Source organism: Heptranchias perlo, chromosome 32 (assembly GCF_035084215.1).
Source record: "Heptranchias perlo isolate sHepPer1 chromosome 32, sHepPer1.hap1, whole genome shotgun sequence".
NCBI classification, from domain to species: Eukaryota; Metazoa; Chordata; class Chondrichthyes; order Hexanchiformes; family Hexanchidae; genus Heptranchias; species Heptranchias perlo.
Genome location: NC_090356.1, coordinates 21,098,492 through 21,125,209, shown reverse-complemented (window position 1 = coordinate 21,125,209; position 26,718 = coordinate 21,098,492). Strand labels below are relative to the sequence as shown.

The following is a 26,718-nucleotide window of genomic DNA, read 5'->3' as shown; positions in this document are numbered from 1 at the left end:
GCGGGGGGCACTGCAGGTAGGCTTGTTGGGCCTGAAGGAAGCACTCTTGCTTCTCCGGGCCCACTAGCAGTGTGATAAAGGCACGTTTACCTGTTGTTTTGGGCCTTCTCGCCTCCTCTCATGTGGTGAGAATCAGAAGGCCCAGGAATCCCGGCCCCCAGGAGTTAAAAATAAAAACACTGTAAAAATGGAGGCCCACAGCCTCCTTGAAAGCTTTTACTGACCGACCTGCCTCTTGAGAGCGGGTTGGTCACCCACCCCTCGTCCCGCCTCCGTTAAAACCAGTCATGGGCGGGTTGGAGACGGGTTTTAGTTTTTTACAATTTTTTACCTTCCCACCCATCCCCAACCGACCTGTTCGTGGGGTTAAACTTTAGGCCTTATTATTCACACAGTATGTGGCCACCTTGTTCTTCCTACCAAAGGCCACAGGTAAGAAGGGGTGAGGCCATGAAGAGATTTAAACACAAGGATGAACATTCTAAATTTGAAGGTTTGAGGAACTGGGAGCCAATATAGACCAGTGAGGACGGGGTGATGGACCAGTGGGACTTGGTGCAGGAAGGGATACGGAGAGCAGAGTTTTTAATCAGCTGAAGTGTAAATATTTCCATACAAGAGGAGCAAAGTGCTGAAAACTAATGTTGTCTCAGACCCATCAAGCGACACTGAACTCATAAACCCTTGTCGGTGTTACAGGTGTTCAGAATCTGCCAGTCCCCAAAGCTGCAGGCTTGTGTGTTTATTGAGAGGTGCACAGCCTTGTTATTGTAGTTGATTCTGTTGAATATGTAAGCTCTGCTCAGGCTTTGAATCCTATAGGAAGCTCCAAAGGATAGAGTTTCTTTAACAAGTTTTATTTGTTTATTGGTTCCCAGTCAACAACAAGAGAAGTTTCCCTTCTAACAATTTCCATACACTTTGAGAGCCAAACTATCTTGACGCCTCCTCGTTGACAGGTTTTACTCTTTCCCATGAGCCAGTCCCACTTTCACAGATTGCCTTTCTTTTCATCTCAAATCCACCCAGTACACTTTCTGCTGAAGAACCTCTGAGATACACCAGAAGATTTCAAGACCCTCAGCCATAAAATTACACCAGGGGATCCATTCCCTCCACTGCTGGCACACTGTGGCTGAAGTACATACAATCTACAGGATGCAGTGCAGCAACTCACCAAGGTTACTTTGACATCACCTTCCACCTTTGCATCCTCTACCACCGAGAAGGATAAGAGCAGCAATTTTGTGGGAATGCCAACACTTCCAAGTTCCCCTCCAAGTCACACGCTATCCTGACTTGGGTATAATGGCTGTCCTTCATTGTGGCTGGGTCAATGTCCTGGAGTTCCCTGCCTAACACCATTATGGGAGCACCATCATCACAGAGACTGCAGAGGTTCAAGAAGAAGGGCCACCACCACATTTTCAGGGCAACTTGGGATGGGCAATTAATGTAGCCTTGCCCACATCAAGAGAATAGATATATTTTTAAAAATTCCTCTGCTATTTTAACAGAGATGTTAACCTACATGTTAAGTGGGCAATCATCATCAATAATCAGCAATATCACTCAAGAAAGAACACCAGGATAGTGTGTGGGAAATGAAAACGTCACTCGGCCATAATCAGGGTCCTCTTCTGAAGTTGGGTGTTAGCATGTAGTGGGAGAAGGTGGTAAGTGGGCTCACTAATTTTCTGGTACCTGGTGATATGCCACAACTAAAGAGGAACTCAGTACCGGATACAAATGATACAGTATGTAGTAACACCGTGGAGTTGGTCAGCACTGGGGAGGGTGGAATATTTGGTCATTTGCATCTTTGTTGTGCTAGCTGTTCCCATGGCCATGATTGAAGGTAATTTTTTTGGCCATTTAAAACCTCTTTCGCTGATGTCTCAGTAGTAAAGGCACCAGTCAGTGTGGTACTGAACCACATGGAACAGCAGGGGCCAAGTTCAATTCTTAGTCTGTGCTGAGTTAGCAGTTGAGGTGCTAGAATTGGCCTCAGTGTCCATGGACTAGGGAGGTGGTGGGGGGAAATCAGGGTTCACATTTACAATTCTAGTGATCCCCGCTAGAAAAGGCAAATGTATGGACATCAGCTCGGAATAGGATCAGGCTTGGTTGTGAAGTCCTCCACAATCAAATGGTCTGCCGACAGTCACACATGAAGAGCATGGTCACGTTGATGAGGTACCACAGGGTGACTGTCACCTGTGGAACTTTACCTGAACAGAGTCAGTGTATGGAGGAGAGGAAGTGAGAAAACTGGAAGAAAGAAACCAGCTGGTAAACATCCAACCAGAACAAATTGCAGTTTGTGCGTGACCTCGAAATTTAATATTCATTTCTCCAATTTAATCTGAATGTACAGACAGCAACAACTTATATTTATAAGGTGCCTTTAAAGTTAAAAAAAATCCCACAGTGATTCACAAAGAGACATAATTAAAACAGACGCCAACAACAAAACCAACTACGTGTAGTTATACAGTGCCTTTAACGTGGTAAAACGTCCCAAGGCACTTCACAAGAGCGTTATCAAACAGAATTTGACACCAAGCCACATAAGGAGACATTAGGACAGGTGACCAAAAACTCGGTCAAAAAGGTAGGTTTAAAGGAGCATCTTAAAGGAGGAGAGAGAGGTAGAGAGGTTTTGGGGTTGGGTTCCAGAGCTTAGGGCCTAGGCAGCTGAAAGCACCAATGATGGAGCGATTTAGCTACATCATTAAATAAATTTAAAACAGAAATCGACAGTTTCCTAGAAGTAAAGGGAATTAGGGGTTACGGGGAGCGGGCAGGAAATTGGACATGAATTTAGATTTGAGGTTAGGATCAGATCAGCCATGATCTTATTGAATGGTGGAGCAGGCTCGAGGGGCCGATTGGCCTACTCCTGCTCCTATTTCTTATGTTCTTAATCGGGGATGCACAAGAGGCCAGAATTGGAGGAGCGCTGAGATCTCGGAGGGTTGTAGGGTTGAAGGAGGTTACAGAGATAGGGAGTGATGAGGCCGTAGAGCGATTTGAAAAGTTAATGAAGGAGAGATTAGGATGGGTGGCCAAAGACTAGGTCCAAGAGATGGGTTTTGAAGAGCTTTTAACGGTGGAGAGGGGTGTAGAGGTTCAGGGTGAGCGTTTGAAAGAGTAGGACTGGGGCAATTGAAGGCTCTGCCAGCAATGGTGAGATAACAGGAGTGGGGGATGCTCAGAAGGCAGAAGTCCAAGAAACCAAGCATTCAGGAGGGGCTATAGGGCCAGAGAAGACGGGGTTAAAAGTCTTGTTCAGAATTGCATGCAGTATTTATTTATAATCTCTGATTCATTGTTTGGGAGATCCAAAACTACAATCTTAAAACAAATCTGTGATGTTTCTATTAATCTTCAAACGGTATTGTAGGTTTATGAGAACAAGCACCTTGAAGTGGCAGAGAACCCCAGGTATTGTTTTCCTTTGTAAAAGATGGTTTGAATGAAACATCTTTATCCCTGACTGCAGGAGACACTGATTCAGGTTCCTACAAATGAAGTTAAGTCTTCACAGACAAGTTAATTTAGGCTGTCACTACCACTGCCGTGTGTGTGAGCTGAACCATATCAGTTTATAATCATAGGTTCCAGCAGTGTTTGCCATACACATCACCACAAAACGCCTCAACGTCAGACCCCACACAGTCACTGTCAAACGAGCTCGATATATGTTCTATAACATATATTTACTTTTCTTTCTTTATGGACAGTTTAGTGCTACAGACGGATATCTCCATAATACTGAAACACAGTGACATGTATTTAAGGAAATCACTGGTTAAAGGAATCAAATCTGTTCCAATGTTGGATTATTGTTCCTGTTTTAGGTAACCACAAAATTCCGTTTGAGGGAATCAGTCAAACTAAGAACACATGCCAACAACAAACTACTCACTTTCACATACTAACAACATGCTAATCACATTCCAGCAACACATTAATCACATTCTAACATGCTAATCACATTCCAGCAACAAGCTAACCACATTCTAACATGTTAATCACATTCCAACAACACACTAATAATGCCACAGACCAACAATACACTAATCACAGCCACCTACCAATGGCATGCCAATTACATTCCAATGACACACTAATCAATGCCAACAACACGCTAGTCACACTCCAATAACATGCTAATCACTGCTACTGACTTAGAAAACACTAATTGCTGATCCAGATGCAAGAACAAAACGCAATCAATAAACAATTTTTTGCAACAAGTAAGTAGGTGCTGCGCTCAGAGGGTTACTGCATGTACAGTATTTGTATGTACCGCACTTCAAATACATATGTTGTAGTAGACCAGGAATGGCCAACTACCATCTCCTAAGGTGCATGTAGCTCTTCTGTGCCTGAAGTAAGACTCGAATGAAAATCGGGCGGGTTCTACAATGGGCAGGCAATCCTCTCCACCAGGTTACTGCCCAGGCAGTAAACTTGAAAATTTAGCCCCATTCAGTCTCTTATAAACCAAAACTTGCACCTTTATATGTGTCTTGAGAAGGATAGGCTGTCTTGGGTTTAACAGTTACCCCCTGGTTATGTTGTGTGATGCACTGGAGATGGCAGGGGTTGCCTGCCATGTTCTCCCGACTCTTCTGAATGGCAAAAAATACCGTGCCACCAAACCAAGGTATACAGGCTAATAGATTTATTTAAAGGTAGACTAATATACATTGCAGAATGGTGCACTGCTTGGGGAGAGTTGGAGGCGGAACACAATGGCCCAGAAATTGCTTAAAAAAGAACAGTGAGCTCAACAGCGCTTGCCGTTGTTAGTGGCGAAATCAAGGAGCAAGTTTCAGCATTCACACACGCACAGTGAAACGCGGAAATCCGGAACTTGCTCCTCCTGGTTCGCCGGCGATATGACAGCTTCGAATTAAAGGGATATCGCCGGCTGGAATCAGTGGAAACAACGGACCAGCGCCAACTTGCTCATCTGCCCAGGTGGAAAGTAACTAATATCGCCACAAAACAGGTACACTTAAAAATACCAAGTCTTAATGACTGCCAAACAACTAAAAATTAACTTTTAAAAATGTGGAGTCTCATTACTCCTTATTTTAATAGTTTTTGCTCATTAATTTTTAAATTAAAAGTTTTTTAAACTTTTTTTTAACTTTTCAATTCTGTCTCTTTTATTTAATTGGAATATTTCTTACCCTCTCTTTTTTCGCTGTCTATAACTGTTTTTTTACAAATGATTTTAATGATGTACCTTTCATTTCCTGGATTTCACGTTCCAAGCCTGCAGAAACTGTTCGCAGCTTGTCAAAAATGCTGCAATCTGATTGTTCGAGGGGAGAGAGTGAAGTCTCGCTTCTTCCATGGGGTCCTAGTTTCACTGGAGCTAACGCTGGGCTCTTCTCTGCTTCCTGTTAGAGGAAGTGCCCGCAGTAAATTAGTGGGTTAGTATAAATCTATGGAATGGCGAGCACTGTTGGTTCGCCACTTGGAGCAATTTCCGGGCCAATAGAGTCAGTCCACAATGGGTTAAAATACCCTTTTTGAATGTTTTTTTTAAACAGAGCTCTGTAATTGTCAAGACTTCTTGATGAAACAGTTTTTTCAAAAAGACCTTCAACATGCAATGTTCCACATGGGTAATGCGATTCCGAGTCAACCAGTAGAGTTCAGATTTCCTGTGAGAACTAAAGTCAAAATCTTTCATTTCATAGCCATACCTTTGAAGTCAGCTCTCACACTTTGCGAGGGGCGGGGAGCAGGGTGTTAAGGTCTAATATTGCCATCTTCCTGCTAGCATCTTGCTTTAATAGTTCAACAATCAGACAACTTGAATTTGTTTAGTTCAAGGTTTGTCACTGCATATTAACATTCCAATTTGCTCCAGCCATAAAACAAATTTGTTTCTGACCAAAGACACAAGCACAAGCAAAGAGAGCCACCTAGTGCAGATGTTTCTTACTCTTGGGTCGGGACAGTTATGTGTAATGGTCAAAACTACCACAAGAACAAGGACGTTTTCTTGGTGATACGGCTGGTTAAAGTTTATTTTTCAAACAAATTTATTCTATCTCAAATTATACAACATAAATCTCACTAGCGAGAGTAATGATAAGAGCAGGATTAGGTTAGCAATCAGGGTTCGTATAACCAACAATGGAATTGGATCAGTTCATTATTTAGTGAAAAGTAGAGTGGAATGGATTTAGGGTTTGAAAAAAAATCAAACATAAGAGATAATTCTGGGATCCCACGCTCTAAGCGGGGAGGCCATATTGACAGGAATTGTGGGTAGGAAATAGGACAACAACAATGGACACCCACATTCTCCTACCCTCACTTCCTTCAAGCATGGCTTCCTGCAGGGGGACAGGATCACAGAGTTACTCCCATCATCAGATCAGGGCCTCGAACAGCATGAGGATGGCTGAGTGAAGTGAGCAGGACATCTCCCTTTCATTATAGAGAACGTTGATCCCAGCAAATTAATGAAGGGTTTAAATCCCATTTGAAAATTAGGAAATGAGGAGTACGAAGGGAAGTCAGGTGGATTGTTTTCACCTCATGGTTGATTGTGGAATAAATTACCAGTGAAGGTCATTGCAATGGATAGTATAACTGGTTCAAGAGACAGACACATTTCTGGAGAGAGAAGGGGCCATTCTTTGGCTTGGCATCCATTTTGTTCTGATTACGCTCCTGTGAAGCGCCTTGGTACATTTTTCTACATTAAAGCCGTTAAATAAATGGGAGTTGTTGTGGGAGATTTCATAAGAAGGAGGTCTGGGAAGATTAAGGTCAATTGAATAGGAACAGGCTTGTTGGACCTAATAGTTTTTCTTTACGTTCCTGATTGTCCTCCACGGTTGCATGGCCTTCGGGTCTGGATTATTTAAAGTTGCAAAGTATTGATATAATTCATTGAGCTGCTCTAATTATCAACCTCTGCCCCTGTTTACACTAATTAGTAATGACATCATGAAATGGGACATAGGTTATGAGCAGCACATTCAATTTACAATGTTACTGGAGAGGGAACATCATCTTTGACGCTACCTCTGACCAACAGTTTGAAAACACAAAAAATAAGAGGGGATTTATAGACACCAGTAAGCAGAAAGGTATTTCTGTATAACATTTGCGGATTATGTACAATTCAACTGATTATCCTTCACCTTTAACTTCATATTTAATTGATTATAAAGTAACATGCTTGCCTTGAGTGTTGCCATGCCAACTGTGGATAGGCTAAGTCTAGGGGTGGACTAGCTGTGGCGCAGGATAAGACCAGAAGAAATCAAAACTAAAATGTTCTTCTTTAAATAAAGTTTGTCGGCAAAGAAGGGGCTGATGCAGGAGAAGAGTTTTGAAGAGGCCAGCCATCGCTTCTAAACCCAGTCATGTTTACGCTTTCAAATGTTTTAGTCAGCAGTGTTGCATGACAATGTGGTCTCTGTATCTTATAAATAATACATCAGCCTTGGTGGAAAACAAAATATAACAAGATCCCATTAATTCATCCGCTTCTGGCATGAGCCAGTCAGGCAAAATGCTAATAAGAAGTAAAGTAAGAGAGTTCCATTAACTCTTCAACCCATCCACTTTGCCTGTATGATAGAGCAGAGAGTTCGACGTTGGTAGCTGTGCCTGAGAATGCCAACTCTGACCCTCATGATTTATACATGGCTCTCTCTCTCAGAGGTATACAACTTCCATTAAGGCGCCTGCTTAAAAGACATTTTGCAAAGAAAACATCAGGAAAGTGGCAATGCTCCTTGGGGTCTGGCAGATTTACAATACATGATAGGGACCAGGTTTCATCCTGAACCAATGTAACCCCTGTTTGTAACAACTGACTGTCATTTACATAAATGAATTATTGTTTAAACCTGCTCACCTCACCACAGAAACTCCAAAACACTGAATACTGAGCAAGGAAACAGATATCATATGCCTTTGTGATTGTTTTATGCTTGTAACGGACTTTGCCCGATATTGGAGGAAAGTCCACATAGACCAGCAGCATGCAGGGGTGGGCTGAGAGCACAGCCTGCACAGGTGGGCCGAGAGCTTGGCCTATATGGGTGGGCTGCGCTACGAGCACGGCCTGAACGGGTGGCCTGAGAGCACAGGCTGCAAGGGTGGGCTGAGAGGATGGTCTAAAGGGGTGGGCTGAGAGCACAGCCCATCTGCACAGATTCAAAATGGCAAACCTTACTGACAGCACACTTTTACCTTTCCAGTCAATGGCACATTGCCTCCAGAGAAAGTTCTAGGGCCTCTGGAGGCACACATCCTGCGTTGTTTACATAGGGGGGATGCTCAGCATCAGATGAAAACCTGTAAGGTAAATGGAGTGTACATTGTTAGACAATGGAGACTGGGTTATGTACTCATACCTGGGATCTAAGCACTAATCCTGATGAGATGATGAAGGTTTTCTTTCTGTGCGGGCTGACTTGGAAGAGTCATCTGTGGGAGCAAAAGTTATGCTCAATACTGCACAAATTGGCAATCTTATTGAGAGAAGCCCAAAGAGGCTGGGTGTGGGGAATGGAAAGGCCATGCAGATATGCTTGGTGATGCGAGCAGGAACAGAATAAATGCTTGAACTTTTATAGTGTCTTACCATGTCATTAAAATGTCAAAGACTTCACACAATAAAATGCTTGTAGAGTGCAGTGACAAACATTGCAGCCATCCTCTGCCAACATCCCATAAACAGCAATGAGATGTTCATCTGCGTTTGGTGCTATTTGTTAGAATCATAAAATCATAGAATTATAGAAAGTTACGGCACAGAAGGAGGCCATTTGGCCCATCGTGTCCCTGCCGGCCGGAAAAAAGCTGTTCACCTTAATCCCAATTCCCAGCACTTGGTCCGTAGCCCTGTAGGCTATTGCACTTCAAATGCACATCCAAGTACTTTTTAAATGAGTTGAAGGTTTCTGCCTCTACCACCCATTCAGGCAGTGAGTTCCAGACCCCCACCACCCTCTGGGTGAAAAAATTTCTTCTCGGCTCCCCTCTAATCCTTCTACCAATTATTTTAAATCTATGCCCCCTGGTCACTGACCCCTCTGCTAAGGAAAATAGGTCCTCCCTCAATAGGTCCTCCATATCCACTCTATCCAGGCCCTTCATAATTTTATACACCTCAATTAAATCTCCCTTCAGCCTCCTCTGTTCCAGTGAAAACACCCCAACCTATCTAATCTATCCTCATAGCTAAAATTCTCCAGTCCTGGCAACATCCTCGTAAATCTCCTCTGTACCCTCTCTAGTGCAACTACATCTTTCCTGTAATGTGGTGACCAGAACTGTATGCAGTATTCCAGCTGTGGCCTAACTAGTGTTTTATACAGTTCTAGCATAACCTCCCCGCTCTTATATTCTATACCTCGGCAATTAAAGGAAAGTATCCCGTATGCCTTTTTAACCACCCTATCGACATGTCCTGCTACCTTCAGAGATCTGTAGCACTTTTCTGCCCACCTGACCGGTCCATTGATATCTTCCTGCAGTCTACAGCTTCACTGTCACTCTTCACTGTCAACCACATGGCCAATTTTTGTATCATCTGCATACTTCTTAATCATGCTCCTTTCATTTAGATCTAAATCATTAATATATACCACAAAAAGCAAGGGGAACCCCTCTGGAAACTGCATTCTAGTCACAAGAACACATGTCGACCATTATCCTTTGCTTCCTGCCACTGAGCCAATTTTGGATCCAACTTGCCACTTTCCCTTGGATACCATGGGCTTTTACTTTTCTGATCAATTTGCCATGTGGGATCTTGTCAAAAGCCTTGCTAAAATCCATGTGGACTACATCAAACGTGCTACCCTCATCGACCCTCCTCGTTACCTCCTCAAAAAATTCAATCCAGTTAGTCAGACACGACCTTCCCTTAACAAATCCATGCTGACTGTCCTTGATTAATCCGTGCCTTTCTAAATGACGATTAATAATGTCCCTCAGAATTGTTTCCAATAATTTGTCCACCACCGAGGTTAGGCTGACTGGCCTGTAATTACTTGGTCTATCCCTCGCTCCCTTTTTAAACAATAGTACAACATTAGTAGTCTTCCAATCCTCCAGCACCACTCCTGTAGCCAGAGATGATTTGAAAATGATGGTCAGAGCCTCCGCTATTTCCTCCCTTGCTTCTCTTAACAGCCTGGGATACATTTCATCCGGGCCTGGCGATTTATCTACTTTCAAAGATGCTAATCCCCTTAATATTTCCTCCTTCACTATGTTTATCCCATCCAATATCTCACACTCCTCCCCCTTAACTACAATGTCTGCATCGTCCCCCTCTGAAGAGAGACGCAAAGTATTCATTAAGAACTATACCCACATCTTCCGCCTCCGCATGTAGGTTAACTTTTTGGTCTCTAATAGGCCTTACTCCTTCTTTAGTTATCCTCTTGTTCTTTATGAATTTATAATACATCTTTTGTTTTCCTTGATTTTACTTGTCGGTATTTTTTCATGCCCTCTCTTTGCTTTCCTAATTTCCTTTTTAATTTCACCCCTGCACTTTCTATACCCCTCTAGGCTTTCTACAGTATTGAGCTCTCGGTGTCTGACATAAGCTTTCCTTTTGTGCCTTGAATGAAGAATGTTGATCAGAAAACTGGGGAACTCCCTGTTCTTCTCCAAATAGAGCCGTGAGATCTTTAACTTCCACCTGAACAGGGACAAGTGTTTTGCAAGCCATTTAATGTTTCTATTCCAATTTTTGTCCCCTCTCTTGTCTCAGCTAACTGGTTCCCACAGTGGAGTGATTGGTACATTTAAATGCCAACTATAGATATCCAAATCCTCAGCTTTTTATTTCCATTCATGGGATGTGGACATCGCTGGCAAGGCCAGCATTTATTGCCCATCCTTAATTGCCCTTGAGAAGGTGGTGGTGAGCCGCCTTCTTGAACCGCTGCAGTCTGTGTGGTAAAGGTCCTCCCAAAGTGTTGTTAGGTAGGATTTTGACCCAGCGACGATGAAGGAACGGCAATATATTTCCAAGTCAGGATTGTGGGGACTTGGAGGGGAACATACAGCTGGTGGTGTTCCCATGCACCTGCTGCCCTTGTCCTTCTAGTTGGTAGAGGTCGCAAGTTTGGGAGGTGCTGTCAAAGAAGCCTTGGCAAGTTGCTGCAGTGCATCTTGTAGATGGTACACACTGCAGCCATGGTGCGCCAGAGGTAGAGGGAGTGAATGGTTAAGGTGGTGAATGGGGTGCCAATCAAGCGGGCTGCTTTGTCCTGGATGGTGTCGAGCTTCTTGAGTGTTGTTGGAGCTGCACTCATCCAGGCAAGTGGAGAGTATTCCATCACACTCCTGACTTGTGCCTTCTAGATGGTGGAAAGACTTTGGGGAGTCAGGAGGTGAGTCACTCATGGCAGAATACCCAGCCTCTGACCTACTCTTGTAGCCACAGTATTTATGTGGCTGGTCCAGTTTAGTTTCTGGTCAATGGTGACTCCCAGAATGTTGATGGTGGGGGACTCGGCAATGGTAATGCTGTTGAATGTCAAGGGGAGGTGGTTAGACTCTCTCTTGTTGGAGATGGTCATTGCTTGGCACGAGTGTTACTTGCCACTTATCAGCCCAAGCCTGGATGTTGTCCAGGTCTTGCTGCATACAGGCACGGAATGCTTCATTATCTGAGGGGTTGCAAATGGAACTGAACACTGTGCAATCATCAGCGAACATCCCCATTTCTGACCTTATGATGGAGGGAAGGTCATTGATGAAGCAGCTGAAGATGGTTGGGCCTAGGACACTGCCCTGAGGAACTCCTGCAGCAATGCCCTGGGGCTGAGATGATTGGCCTCCAACAACTACTACCATCTTCCTTTGTGCTAGGTATGACTCCAGCCATTGGAGAGTTTTACCCCTGATTCCCATTGACTTCAATTTTACTAGGGCTCCTTGGTGCCATGCTCGGTCAAATGCTGCCTTGATGTCAAGGGCAGTCATTCTCACCTCACCTCTGGAATTCAGATCTTTTGTCTATGTTTGGACCAAGGCTGTAATGAGGTCTGGAGCCGAGTGGTCCTGATGGAATCCAAACTGAGCATCAGTGAGCAGGTTATTGCTGAGTAAGTGCCACTGGATAGCACTGTTGATGACACCTTCCATCTCTCTGCTGATGATTGAGAGTAGACTGATGGGGCGGTCATTGGCCAAATTGGATTTGTCCTGCTTTTTGTGGACAGGACATACCTGGGCAATTTTCCACAGGGATGTCACCAGGCTGGCCTCTAAGGAGATCACAGTGGGTGATAAGATATATGAAATAGTGCTGCCGTGGCTAACAAAAGAGCAGAGCAGCCTCAATGGGCCCACTCGCATTCCTATGTAACACAACTACCAGTATAGATTCTCTATCTTTGCATTAATTTTGGAAAATATCCCAAATGAAAGCATGAAAATCACAAACTCGTGGGTGTTTTCGGAGCCGCGCTTGAGCTGAGGGATTGGAGCAGTCTGTTCTTGGCTCAGACTGTCATGAGCCGCTTCAATGCCTTAGCAATGCCCCGTTCAAACTTAAAAAACTGTCCAAAATGCTGGTCCTGGCCAGAGTTTCCGGCATGGATTGGCAGCAAAGTTTCCAGCTGGCTTCTAAAATGGCTTCTTGTCACGAGGATATTTCCGAGACATCTGTAAATAGGTCACCTTCTGTAGGTGGAGCAGTTGAGTCCCATTGACATCTGACTTCACTGAAGAGACTGCCTCCCAGATGCTCTGCTGGGCATTCACAGCCTTGGCTAGAGCCAAATTACAATCAGAATTGGCTCCACAACAAACTGCTTATTCCTTCAACTGTTTGCCTCCAAAATGTTCTCCTCTTGGGTGTCCATTATTTTTACTGCACTAATTGGAGCAAAAGATTTGATTTGAGGTCTAAAAGCTACAAACGAATTGGTTATTCGCAATCATTACATCAGACTCAAATTGCCTCTAGTTTGACCATCAGGGAAGGAACACAACTGTGTGGCTTCACATAAGATCGACATTGGAGCTTGACTCCCAAGACTGTGTCTTACTGAGTTGAATTCAGCAAACCTTCATTTGGTTGTTTCCTGCTGCATTTGAGCCTTTCCCTTTGAACTCATCTTTACTCCATAGGCGGTGTATTTATGTGGGAGAACCTTCACCACACGGACTGCAGTGGTTTAAGGGCAATTAGGGATGGGCAATAAATGCTATCCTCACCAGCGACACCCACATCCCATTAACAAATAAAAAAAAAGTTAAAAGTTTTCTGCTTCTTTCTTTAATATTTTTATATTTGTTCAAACTTCATCCAGTTTCAGAACAGTGGTGTCCATTGGTCACCTCCCATGTTTAAATTTGCAGAGTGATTATTGACACCACTTTGTCAGCCAATGTGTTGGAGACGGAGCTGGACTTATGGCGGGACTCACAGCAAACAGTCTATTTTACAGCAATGTCTACTCAGCAAACAGCAGTCTATATAAACAGCAAACAGTCTATTTACTCAGAAAACAGTCTTTTTAAACAGAGTCTCTACGAACTACAACAAACAGAACTCAAGACTAAAACTACAGCAAAGTCTCCCGATAAAAGCAGGATTATTTCTCCAGCAAGATGCAGTGAGTGGAGGATAGTTACATGCAAATTATGTGCATAAAATCAATCCCAGTCACTTACAGCAATATGGTTTCCAGGCGTGATTGACGGGAGAATTACCCAATCATCTCCATTCTGGTCAGGACTTGTGGTGTCACTATGTGCGGCCTTAAATTTGTGCTGGAGGGTCTGGTCTCCATACGTCACTGATCTTCAGTTTGATACAAACGGCCCCCCTTTTGACATGACTAAGACCTCCTCCCATCTGCCGATAGAGAATCACAAGCCCACACTCTACGATGCCATCAAGAAATGGGAGTCAGGCTTGTTAACATTATGGAATGCAGCCAACAGGGGCGAGACTGGGTCTCCGTGCACTAATGTATAGCATGAGAAAGTTTTTTCTTTCCTTCAATGTTCGCTTCTGTTGATGGCGAGGTACGGAGGTGTGCCCAGCACTTAAATCCTAGTGTTTTCAAGAAAGCAGGAGAGAAAAAAGGAAGAAAATTGAGCGGTGAAGAAAGACAATGCTAATCATTAGCTTAAGACTGAGTTTGTGGTCCGTTCTGTCAGCAGCAGTTTTTTTTGTGATTGACACAATAATTCTATTTTAAAGCAACAAGCACATCACTTTTAATTGATTGGTATTCCTATATTTTTCACTGGTCTTGATGCTTTCTGTGCATAAAAACCTTTCAGATCGTTATGCTCTGGGTAATTCCAAGCTGCAAGAGCTGCTCAGTCAGGAATGCAAGCATCCGGCAACAATTTGTCTAATTGATAAAAAGAACCAGGGATTATATATCCCAATCTGTCAGTGACCCCACAGGCGAGCCTTAAGAATGGATTCAATTTGATGGGACTTCTGTGCAAACTGGATTTGCGCTCAGTCATGTGCAGTCTGACATGAGGGAACCTGGATGGGAGGAATTTGCATACTGCTGAGTTCCATACAGTGGGATTGACGGTAATTGGACTCAAACTCCTCATTCCTTCTGCCCGCCCTTCCCTTTTTTAATACACGTACGCTTTCAAGCACTGGGATACTCTACTCTAGGTAGTGATATTCCACTCCACTTTAATGTCTCATTTATCAGCCTCAGTGGGCCAGATTTTGCTAGAGTGGGACATCTCACAGCATTCCCCGTTAGTTAGGTTTGTTCGTACATGTTTCGGTTTCAAGATTTTTTTTGCTCACAAAGTTGCTGGAAGTGCGAGCTGATAACGGCACATCAAGGGCTTCTGGGAACTTGGGGAACAACGGGACAAACAGTGTACCTCCTTAAATAATGAGGTTTAAGGATTGCAAAATAAACAGAGGAAGGGCTGAGAAAGAGGGTGTGTTAGAGTGGGCGAATTCAATGTCAAAATAGGTACAGAAACAGAAATAAAGAGAGGGAAAGAAAGATTAGATTAAGAGAGTGTGTAAAAAAGAGACAAAAATGAAAAGTAAGAAAAAAAATGTTAGTTTGAAATGTGACATTTTAAAAATCTCCTAAAACAATTCACAACCTGAAAGAATGAGACGCCACATTTTTAATTGTTCACTTTCTGGGCCAGAGAGATTGATTAGCAGTCATTAACAATTATCACATTGTTAAAAGGGTACTTGTGCTGTTAATTACTAGACCTAACCTCCTGTGGTGAGTTTAATGGGCAATTAATGTGCAAATGCAGCCACTTCATGAAAATCATGGAGGTTTAGCCGTGAGATGCTGTTTTTGTGAAGCTAACGGCAGAATGGTGCAAATCAACCAGCAGCTTGTGGTGATTTGGATTTCACAGCCTATCTCTTCCTCGCTACAAGTTGCAGGCCGATTTGCACATTAATAACGACGTGCGTAATTAAGACTCCATTACTTGTTCAGCAAAATTGGGCCCAGTATTGTGAGACTTTGCTCCCGGGGCAGTGTCTAGCTCGCTGAGAGCACAGGTCGGAGAATTGGATGCGGTAGTCAGCGCACCCGACGCGCGGTCCTCTCAACCTCTGCGCTTCTGCGAGTAAAACGTCCCAACAGAACGAAAGAGGATGCAGCAAAGGTTAGAAAATTAATAATAGAACTGGTCTTTGTGCACACAGCCGCGCCCAGGGGTCCCCGGATTGATATGACTCCAACACGTGTTCAAGTCGCTGACACGGTTAAGATCGCTGTACTAGGATTTCAGGTAAGGGCTTTTCTTTCTTCGCTGAGGAACTTTAAATATAAATGGTTGGGAAGTGAATCATTCTCAAGCATCTGTGAGATACCACAGTGACAACAATACTCCTGCTCACATCTGGCCACCAACTGTGAAGGGCTTTTGGAGATTTTGCTACTTTAATGGTGCTATGTAAAATTGAGCAGCATTAGTAGTACACAGGCTGAACAATTATCTGTTCCCATGTATATATCCATACTTAGTGCCAGCCATTAGGGGTTTAGAGAGCAGTGAATGTGTCAGCAAATCATCTTGAAAATAAAGTTTTCAATAAAGTGGCGCACTGTATATACATAAAGTACTTACAGGAGAGAGCACTCTTGAGAGATCGTATCATTAGCAGGGGAAAAGATTAAATGCAACAGTTCATTGAATAAAATAGTTGAAATAGTAGCCAACTGTAATGAATTGTCACTAAATAGACAATACTCTCATTGCCTTTGCCCATAGTGACCGTGGTACAGAGACATTTCAAACTAATGGTGGGTTGGAGACTCTCGCTCATGAAAAAGACCATAACAAGTCACTCCTGTAGCTCCAGTGATCTATACTTCCCTGTACAACCTTGGAATGTATAATTGGGCCTAATATTCTCCAAAGAAAAAGTCTGGAACATGGAGAAAATGGCAGATGACTGGTCCCAGTGCTGCAGGGGGAGGTACAAGAGCCAGCAGTTTAATAAAAGCTCTCATGAAAATTTGACAAGGATGTAAAGAGAAAAAGAGAGAGGGAGTAAATTACTTCCATTATATTGAGTTAATGGCAGGAAAGTAGGAATTTAAATGAAACCCCAGGCAATCAATATCAGCCTCGAGGCTGTTTTCTCATCAGAGAGACTTCATGTGCACAGCATGACCTGGTGAAAGTACAGGATGGCATCAAACCCTTCAGGAGGTCTGGAATATCCGTGTAGCATCACATGGTGGGACTGGTGTGTAAAGTCTTCGCATCCCTCCAACCTCTCCCTATTATGATGATCACTGCTGCTTTGAACTTTTATCTTCTAAGCTTCACATATCCCGTCCTACATGCTCTTCCTCCTCCTTCCATCTTCACTGTGTTGAAAGCAAGACTCGTTGCATTGTCTCCTACCCCAACTCATTCTTTCGCAGGACCCCAAGATGATGGAACTCTTGGCTCCCTCTGTTTTCCCTTCCTCCTACAATCTACAGGTTGTTAAACTGCAAGCTGAATGTCATCCAATTATTATTTCCTGATTTACTTCCCCTTCTATTCTCTTATTAACTTGCTGGTGTCCTGCACTATGGGCCTGAGCCCTTCACCTGGCCTTCTGAGGAAATATACAGAGCAGAAACACGTTCCCATTGACCTCCATGACCACTGTACACACATCAGGACACAGTGCCAGGCTATACTGAGAACTTATGCTGAATCCTATATTAAATTAATGTAATGATGACAAGAAATGTCATTTTTAAAGAGAGAATGGTTAAAAATTCTATTTTCTTCAAAAAAAAGTTTATCTTTCTATTGTTCAGTTGTTTTCTACTCTTTTTTTCCATCAATGAGCAGCATACTCTCAGACCTCAATCAGTGATGTTCTGAAAATGGCCACTAAAAGGTGTATTAGAGCAACTTGGGATGATTTTCCCTCTGATGTCCCCTACTCCCACCCCTTGTAGAGAAGCTACTGACCTCCACTCACAGTCGCTCAGCTCAAATCAGTAACTTAGTGAATGGAGGCTCATGGGGGCAAACCACTCAGTGGTGCCAACTAAAAGAGGACTCAGACCTGATACCGAGCTCAAGCGAGGAAAGGGGGGAAGGCTTGGCATATCAATACACCAACATCATAAGGAACCTTCTGAATCAGATGCTACCCTTTGAAAGAACCTTCAATTATATAGCACCTTACAATGTCTTTAGGCCATCCATACGTGCTTCACATATAATGAATTGCCTTTTGGAGTGCACTGTTACGTAACCAAAGTTGCAGCCAATTTGCACAGAGCAAATGAGATGAATGACCAGTTAATGTGTTGGTGGTTGAGGAAGGAATATTGGCCAGGACACTGGGAGAGCTCCCTGCTCTTCTTCAAATAGTGCCATGAGACATTTTATGACCACCTGAACAGGCAGATAGACAACACCTTGATTTAACATCTCATCCAAACAATTGCATCTCCAACAATGCAGAACCATGTCGGTTTTGAACTGGAGTATTAGTCTGGATTATGTACTCAAGTCCTGGACTGCTGCTTGAATCCACAATCTTCTGACTCAGAGGCGAGAATGTTACCAACTGAGCCAATTCCATTCACCCTTTCTATGTAGTGCCAACGGGGCTACCAACTGGCATTTTCCTGGGAGTATGGATGAAGCTAATGGCTCTCAGTAATGGTGAGGTAACGTAGTAATTTAATTGTTAAACAAATAAGTTCACCTTTAGTGGCTCAGTAAAAAAGTACACTGCCCTAGTGTGTTTCTAAGGCCCATGGATCAGAAAGTCTCAGGTTTATTCTCAGGTCTGTGCTGAGTTAGCTGATTTCACCCAGGAGAGCATTTACGGTGCTACAGTAGGCGTCAGTACTCCTGGGTTATAGGGGGATGAATTAGCCAGCTCCTGATCACTATGAGGAGACCCCCTGATGGAGAGTGTATATGTTTGTGGATTTAAGGTGAGGACAGGATTGGTCAGACTGTGATAATCCCCCATAGGATGAATAGTCAATTTGCACTCCTAAGGAGAAAATATGCAACCCCCTCTCCCTATTGATGATTTCAATGGATGAAACATCATGAGCAACACGTCCATGATTTTCCTGATATGCACTGGCTGCAGAAGTGGCATTGCGCGACCCCGCAAGATTCACTCATAGCCTAGGCTCGCACATGAAGCATGGGCCTCTGGGTGAGCTACTTGGCGGGGAGAGGGGAGTGCTACTAATGCCTGTAGAACTGTATTCCAGAATGAGGTGGTCCATTCTGGAGATAAAATGGTCATGAAAAAATGGTTTTAGTCGTACAGCACATGAGAGCTGGGCATCATGATCGGAACAACAAAAGTAGCCTGGTGAAGCTTTTCATACACTGCCAGGTTCTGACAAGATGGAAATATTCTCATTGTATTCCATTCAGTTAACATCCTGACACCCTGCAGTATAATTATCGCAGTTCTACAGATGATTACTCCTTCAGGTAACAGACAGTGGGAAACATTTGCATTCCATGAGGTCACAATATATCTGAGCAGAAAAGGAGGGGGGTGGAGTAATGAGGCTTTGAATATAAATTAGACTCATGCACCATGGTGAACTCTAACATTTGTCAAGCCGGTTTTATTGTGTTATTCTTATCCCGTAGAGATATATACATAATTTTTTGGTAAATTTCAAATTAAATTAGAAAGCAACTACTGGGAAAACTCCATTACAGAACCTTAGCTCCTGAATTCATTAATTCTCCTCAGTCTTCATTTTGAATGTTTAATACCAGTGGAAAAAGGTTAAATAATCTACGGTGGAAGGATGGGAATATGTATATAGGTTAGTTTATACAAGATGATAAGGAATCCTGTCTAAGTGAAAATGATCTAATTTTACCTAAAATACTATACGCACCTGTCACACCCTGAATTCACAAAGAGACCCTACCATTTTTTAATACCCCATTTATATCACAGTGCTGCCTCTACAATTAGTTCAGCCTTTGGAAACAGGGAATACCACCTCTGAGGACAAAGCACCACCAGCACCAAGGTACTTTTGTTCTTCAGTGGATAGGCCTGGCTCTTGACCTGCAATGGCTAGCATTGCAAAGTTCATATTCCTGGTCTGGGTAGACTATTGTAACCAGAATGGTCAAGTCATGAATGTGACTTTGGATCAACTGTGGTTGGTCAACAGTCTCTAAATCCCCCCCTTCCCCTCTCCCCCTCCATAAACAGGATGAATTTAGGACACAAGATCATAAATAAGATGAAAGAATTCTCACATTGGTATTTTCTAATCTCTTGCTTCTAAAATAAAAACAGTGAATGTTTAAATTCACAGCAGAATGCTCAGCATCCGAAAGGGATAAGAACATGTTAAATGTTTCCTATTATAATCAGAACTCCCATCCCCAAACCATAACCTGTCAAAAGATAAACACAGACTGAGGAAGGCTTTTTTCACGCATTCAGAAAGTAAAACCCAACGTCCCTTTATTCCAGCATCCAGCTGGTTCTTTAGTGACTGAGGGTTTCACATCCACTCTTACCCAGAAGTCCATTCCAAGTGTTGACCAATCTTTGTATGAAGAGTTTCTTGACCTAAATTTCTAGTCCTAAATTGGCCTTTCAGCTCTTTGAACTTGTCGCCCCTTGTGCTATTGTCATGGCTCATCTTGAAGTAGTACCTTTTCTATACCTAATATCTCATTCTAGAAGGCCCCACTCAGTCACCTTCTTTCAAGGCTAATGAGCCCCAATTTATCTTGTCTTCCCTCACAGCTCAATCTTCTGATGCTGGGGAACAGCTTCACAATATAGATAGAAACCATTCAACCCAATTTAGCACATCCATCCAGAATAAAATTCCTCCCTATTATATCATCTAGCTAACTCTTGAATGGGTCTTATGTTTTTGTCTCCACATTCCTGACCAGAAGATCTTTTCAAGTGTTGATCACTCTTTGGATGAAGAAGTTCTTCCTGACCCCCACTCTACTTGTGGCCCTTCTCCATACGGGAACAGGACACAGTGTTCATGGAACAGTCTGACCATTTCAGACACTGATAGACTTCCTACGTATTTTCAACATTTTTTGCTTGAGTTCAAATTTCCAGCATTTGCAGGTTTTCTTTATATTGCTCACTTTTAGTTTCGATTTTGTGTTTAAGATGGCACAGTGCAATCACAGCAAATGGCTCATACATCCTCTGTAGAATTACCAAGAAAAGCTTTCATTCCAATCAAACATTGAGGAAATGAAAGGCGGCTTCAAATGGTTTGATAATAAGCTGCACTAATTAGGTTAAAAGAACCAGCTGAACGAATAACTGCATGTGATGACTCTGCTCCCATCTATAACCCTAATTAGTTCAAGTAAAAAAACTCTGAACTCATTGCATTTAACACCCAAGCATGAGTGTGCTAATTCATGTGCCCAGACCTCACGTCTCTTCATTCTAATAGCCTTTTTATACCCCAAGGAGGCCTCCGATAAAGGCAGCAGAGGCAAGCCTGCAGTGTAAATGAGTTTGGCTCTTGCCGTCAGAGGCAGCAAAGACCTTCTGGTACAAATTGTGCTCTTCGCCAGGACGCAACAAAAAAAATTGGTGCCAAGGCTTTTCAGGGTTGGACTTGCCAGTCAGAAGCGACATTTGGGATTAGCGCGCAGGGACGTTGAAGACATGTTCATGAGGTTGGAGCAGTTGTGCATGTGTGAATCTCAGCCACGGGCAGTTTTGCTGTTGTCACCGAATCAGCTCCACTATATAAAGAGGTCAGAGGGCAGATCTGGCACAGTAGAAGCCGATACATATTAAATTCTGTTGAAAGGTTCAGTCATTTACATGTAAGAACATGGATTTATATAGCACCTTTCACAACCTCAGGATGTCCCAAAGCGCTTCATAGCCAATAAAGTACTTTTTGAAGTTCAGTCACTGTTCTAATGTAGGAACCATGGCAGACAATTTGCGCACAGCAAGCTCCCACAAACAGCAATTAAATAATCTGTTTTAGTGATGTTGGTTGAGGGACAGTCCTGGCTCATGTGCAGGTCCTCGGATTGCTACGTGTGCGCAATCAATTGCGCCCTGTGCGCAATCAATTGCGCCCTGCACCCATGCCACCAGCCTGTCGACATCCTCTTGAAGTCTATCACTATCCTCCTCACTGTTTACTACCCTTCCAAGTTTTGTGTCATCTGCAAATTTTGAAACTGTGCCCCTTACACCCAAGTCCAAGTCGTTAATATATATCAAGAAACGCAGTGGTCCTAGCACCGACCCCTGGGGAACACCACTGTACACCTCCCTCCAGTCTGAAAAACAACAGGTCACCGCTACTCTCTGTTTCCTGTCATTTAGCCAATTCTGTATCCATCTTGCTACTGCCCCCTTTATTCCATGGGCCGCAATCTAGATGATAAGCCTACCATGCGGCATTTTATCAAGTGCCTTTTGAAAGTCCATATGCACCATATCAACCGCATTGCCCTCATCTACCCTCTCTGTTACCTCATCAAAAACCTCTATCAGGTTAGTTAAACACGATTTGCCTTTAACAATCCATGCTGGCTTTCCCTAATCAATCTACACTCGTCCAAGTGACTGTTAATTCTGGCCCGGATTATTGTTTATAAAAGTATCCCCACCACCGAGGTTAAACTGATTGGCCTATATTTGCTGAGTTTATCCTTAAACCCGTCTTTGAACAAGGGTGTAACATTTGCAATTCTCCAGTCCTCTGGCACCACCCCCCTTTATCTACGGATGTTTGGAAGATTATGGCCAGTACCTCCACAATTTCCACCCTTACTTCCCTCAGCATCCTAGGATGCATCCCATCCGGACCAGGTGACATATCTACTTTAAGTACAGCCAGCCTTTCTAGTACCTCCTCTTTATCAATTTTTAGCCCGTCCAGTATCTCAACTATATCTTCCTTTACTGAGACTCTGGCAGCATCTTCTTCCTTGGTAAAGACAGATGCAAAGTATTCACTTAATACCTCAGCCATCCCCTCTGCCTCCATGAGTAGATCTCCTTTATGGTCCCTAATCGGCCCCACCCCTCCTCTTACTACCCTTTTACTGTTTACATGCCTATAGAAGACTTTTGGATTCCTTTTTATGTTGGCCACCAGTCTATTCTCGTACTCTCTCTTTGCCCCCCATTTCCTTTTTCACTTCCCCTCTGAACTTTCTATATTCTGCCTGGTTCCCACTTGTGTTATCAACCTGACATCTGTCTTACGCCACTTTTCTCCGTTTCTGTTTTTTTACCCCATGGTATCTGCATTGTGTGCACTCGAATACACTTTTAACTGCCTGGGGCATCAAAAATAAGCATCACTCCCTCTTCAACCTCCCGCTGCTCTCAAGGATTAAACACGAATCTGGTTGCAAATCCTGGCAATAGTTTTGTGAAATTGGGAATCCGGATCAAAATATATCCTACTGCTGTGCAAGTGAGTGTTAAAACGGAGGACTGAGCTGCAGCTGTCAAAAGGCACTTACATTTCCTTTGATCCATCAAAAAAGTTTCAAATGTGCTACAGGGAGAACAGGCATTAAATTCCATTAAAGCATCGCCCAAGGAGCCAGACTCAAAGTTGTCACCTCAGCCCAAATCAGATTTCCCTCCTATAGTGAAAATTCCTGCCAATAGCTATATTTCATCCACCCTAGGGGAATGGCGGGGGAACGCAGGGGAAGGAGAGTGCCAGCATGGACTGAGGAAGAGGCAGGGAGGGGGGTAAAGGTTGCCAATGGGAACTGGGGGAGGTGCAGGGGTGAGGAAAGTGCCACCCCAAAATTGAAGGGGGAGAGGGCAAAATTGCCAGTGTGAACTGGGAGGGGGTGAGAGTGCTGGTGTGAACAGAGGGAGAAGAGTGCCAATGTGAACTGGGGGGGTGGGGGGATGAAGATTAGAGGGAGGGAGTGCCTCTGCAAATTGGAGGGAGATGGTTAGAGGGAGCAAGTCCTACTGAATTGGAGGGAGATGGTTAGAGGGAGCAAGTCCCACTGAATTGGAGGGAGATGCTTAAAGGGCATTGTACCTGGTACTTCCCTGTTTTGTATAGCTTAGTTCCACAATGGGCAATATATTTACTAAACAAGCTAGCAAAAGGAGATTTATGAGCTGGATTTAAACATAAATACAATGGAACCCCCACCATAACAGCTGCGGCCCAGTTATGTCAGTTCTCCACAATTCCTGAGCGTTTCCAAAGAGCCTTAGAGAGGCCAGAATTTCCTTACAAGGCAAATGACAGACCAGGGCAGGTCCCAGGAATGATGAGCTCCCAGCCCTTACCATGGAAGGGGACCCAGCATTGCAGTGACAGCCAATGCATTAAATGAGGCAATATGTACCAGCTTCCATAGGGCTGCATGATGGTCCCTGAACAGGAACATTTTTTATAAACAACTTCTGGATCGGCCACTTGGAGCGGTGCCAGAACTGGGGAGGGGGGCCTATGCAACCCCACACTCTATGGGTGGGTGGCCAAGTTTCCAGGCACATAGAGCAGGCAGACACAAAAGATACGCCTGATATGGTGCTTGTGCCTGCCTGCCCTATACAAATGAGGTGCCCTCCCACTGACCTCACAAACTCCAGCAGGGTCAGTGGTAGAGGGCACTTTCGGGCACAATCTGACTGTAACCACTGGGATCGCAGCCCATGGAATTTTCAGGTATCTATGTACATGTTACAAGCCTGTGTGACAATGCAGATCCAGTAGTTTGAGCTGATTGGACTCTAATTCCTCCTTGGCTTACACCTGTAGCAAGCTTAGCCACTGAGTGGCTTATCTAAATGGAGATCAGCATTCCTTTCAGCATTCCTTCCATCAAGGATTTCTTTTATTAATTCTCTGGATGTGGGCATCACTGGCAAGGCTGGCATATATTGCCCATCCCTAGCTGCCCTGAGAAGATGATAGTGCCCACCTTCATGAACTGCTACAGGTGCTCCCATAATGGTATTAGGTAGGGAGCTCCAAGATTTTGATGCCAAAATGGAGAAGATATCAAATCCCCGACCCAAACCACTGAACATTTGACCTCCAATCTCATATCTCCACCGCAGAGGTGTCACATCAAGTGGTAATACTGCTCTCCTCAGGACAGGTGGGAGGTAAAAACTTTGGGGGTGATTTTAAACCCCAAGAACGGGTGGGTTGGGGGTGGGTGGGAGTTGAAAATAGTTGATTTTTTTGGGTCGCAACCGCAAAATTTTCGGACTTTGCGTTCCCAGTGGGAAGCCTGTACTTTTACGCACCGACGTTAAACCCGGAAATAAAGCCGGGTTGCGGTCACGACCCAAGAAACAACTATTTTCAACTCCCACCCATCCCCAACCCACCCGTCCTTGGCGTTTAAAACCATCCCCTCTGAGTCTATGGGACTAGCTACCAGTGTTATGGAATTCTGGTTTGTGCAACGACTCAACCCCATTCTTGTATCCACTGTCTCAAATGTCTTGAAGACTTAAGCTTCCATAACATTGTATCTCAGGAACTTAAGGACAGCTTGACACGTGTCATACTTTTCACCTTAACAGAATGAAGTTTTCCCAGAACCTCTCTTCACATGGACCAGAGTGGGGGGCCGCCTATTGGATGGAAGTTTTGAGCATGATGGTAAAGAGCTGGTGTTGGAGAGAGTACCAGCAGAGCTGAATGGGTCCATGTACCGCTGTACCACCCAGAATCCTTTGGGGTCAACAGACACTCACGCCAGACTCATCATTTTTGGTAAGTACAGATGTGTTACCAGATGCAGTTAGATGTAACAACATCCAATCTTTGCCCCAACTCTCCTGAAGCCAGTGCCTCTTGCCAGGCTATGATTTCACTAGCAGCTCTTTGGTTCCCCCGCCCAAGTGGCCATGGCTAATGTATGAGAAGGAGTTGGCAGGCTATTCGGAGAGCATCACAGGGCCCTGTCTTGTTCTCACCTGACATCCATGCATGGGCACTTTTCAGCAAAGGTTAATGGATAATGGTCAAGAACAGGAAACTTGGTTAATTTTTCCTCTCCCTACCTTAGGGGCAACTAAGACTATTTGTAGCACCCCAACCACTGCCCTATCTGAGATCAATTAATTCAGCTCAGACCAAGGATCAGACCTGGTACCTAGCCTGTAAAGCCAAGTGGTACAGTAACCTACTGAACCATCAGGGAGCTCTACCATCTACTGTTTAAATAGTTCCATCCTGAGTCAGTCAGATTGCTGGCCCTTTACATGATGTAATAACTTCACCCATTCAGTAATATGTATATTTTCTGCATATTTACTTTACATTTTCATCTTTCAGAAAATCCAAACATTCGTAAAGGCACTGATGATAAAAATGGTAAGTTATACTTTTTAATTCTTTTCATTCCTGTGTCAATATCACCAGAGGCAGAGCTAAGGTCAAAGGATTGGGTGGGGGGGGGGGTTCGAACTCCAGATTTAGCCAACTTGGACCCCAGATTTGGCTGACTCAGCCTGTAAGGTTCCCTCTGAGCAGTTCCACCTTACACAGTTCTGGCTCTGTTTCTAAAGCAGTGGAATTCAGTGTGCTCAAGGACAGAGATGAAGGGGGGAGCTCCTGGGGCCTCGAGACCCAGCGGGGAGCGATACAGGAAGGGGACTGAGCTGGGAATTGGGGAATGCTGACTCACCTGGTCCGAAGGGCGAGCTGAGAACCGCACAGACTTGCAGGCCAAACCTGGAGACCCAAGAAGGGTGACTGAGGTCCCTGGGAGCGAAATGGAGTCAGTCCTCCACTGCCGCATTTGGTGACCTCAAAATTATTGTGGAGGGGAGGTCATGACCCCCCCCTCCAGTGGCTCTGCCACCGAATATCACTGCCAGCGATGTGACCAATAATTTTCATTTGCTTATACAGTCTCCACTGCTTATAGTGGGCACGTTGGTGCTAATGCAATTTGCCCGCTATATGTGTTGGACGGTTTATATTTCAAAGTGTTATGTTTAAAGGCTGTTAATGTCCTCCATTGCTGACTATACCTGAACTACCCTGTACATGGGAGGTGCTGCTGGAACTCAGCGCTCTGTTATTCTGACCCGCTCATACTTTTCTCTGGTGCAGTTTACACCATGGTTAATTGTGTAATGTTCTGCGTGATTCTCACACTGACGGGCCACGACAAAGAGCCACAAACTCCTCACTTGTGCTTCCATACTGATGCTGTCCGCAGAGATCAGTCAAC

At 44.0% G+C, this 26,718-nt stretch overlaps 1 protein-coding gene across 1 annotated transcript in view; it reads left to right on the top strand.

Annotated features, from left to right (window-relative positions):
• The window catches only part of igsf21a (immunoglobin superfamily, member 21a), a 230,240-nt gene that overhangs the window by 202,235 nt on the left and 1,287 nt on the right, over window positions 1–26,718 (top strand). Inside the window, exons 7-9 of the mRNA XM_067970602.1 lie at window positions 15,701–15,786; window positions 25,058–25,250; window positions 25,815–25,853. Coding sequence (XP_067826703.1) covers window positions 15,701–15,786; window positions 25,058–25,250; window positions 25,815–25,853 — 318 coding nt within the window. The remainder of the gene's footprint in view (window positions 1–15,700; window positions 15,787–25,057; window positions 25,251–25,814; window positions 25,854–26,718) is intronic.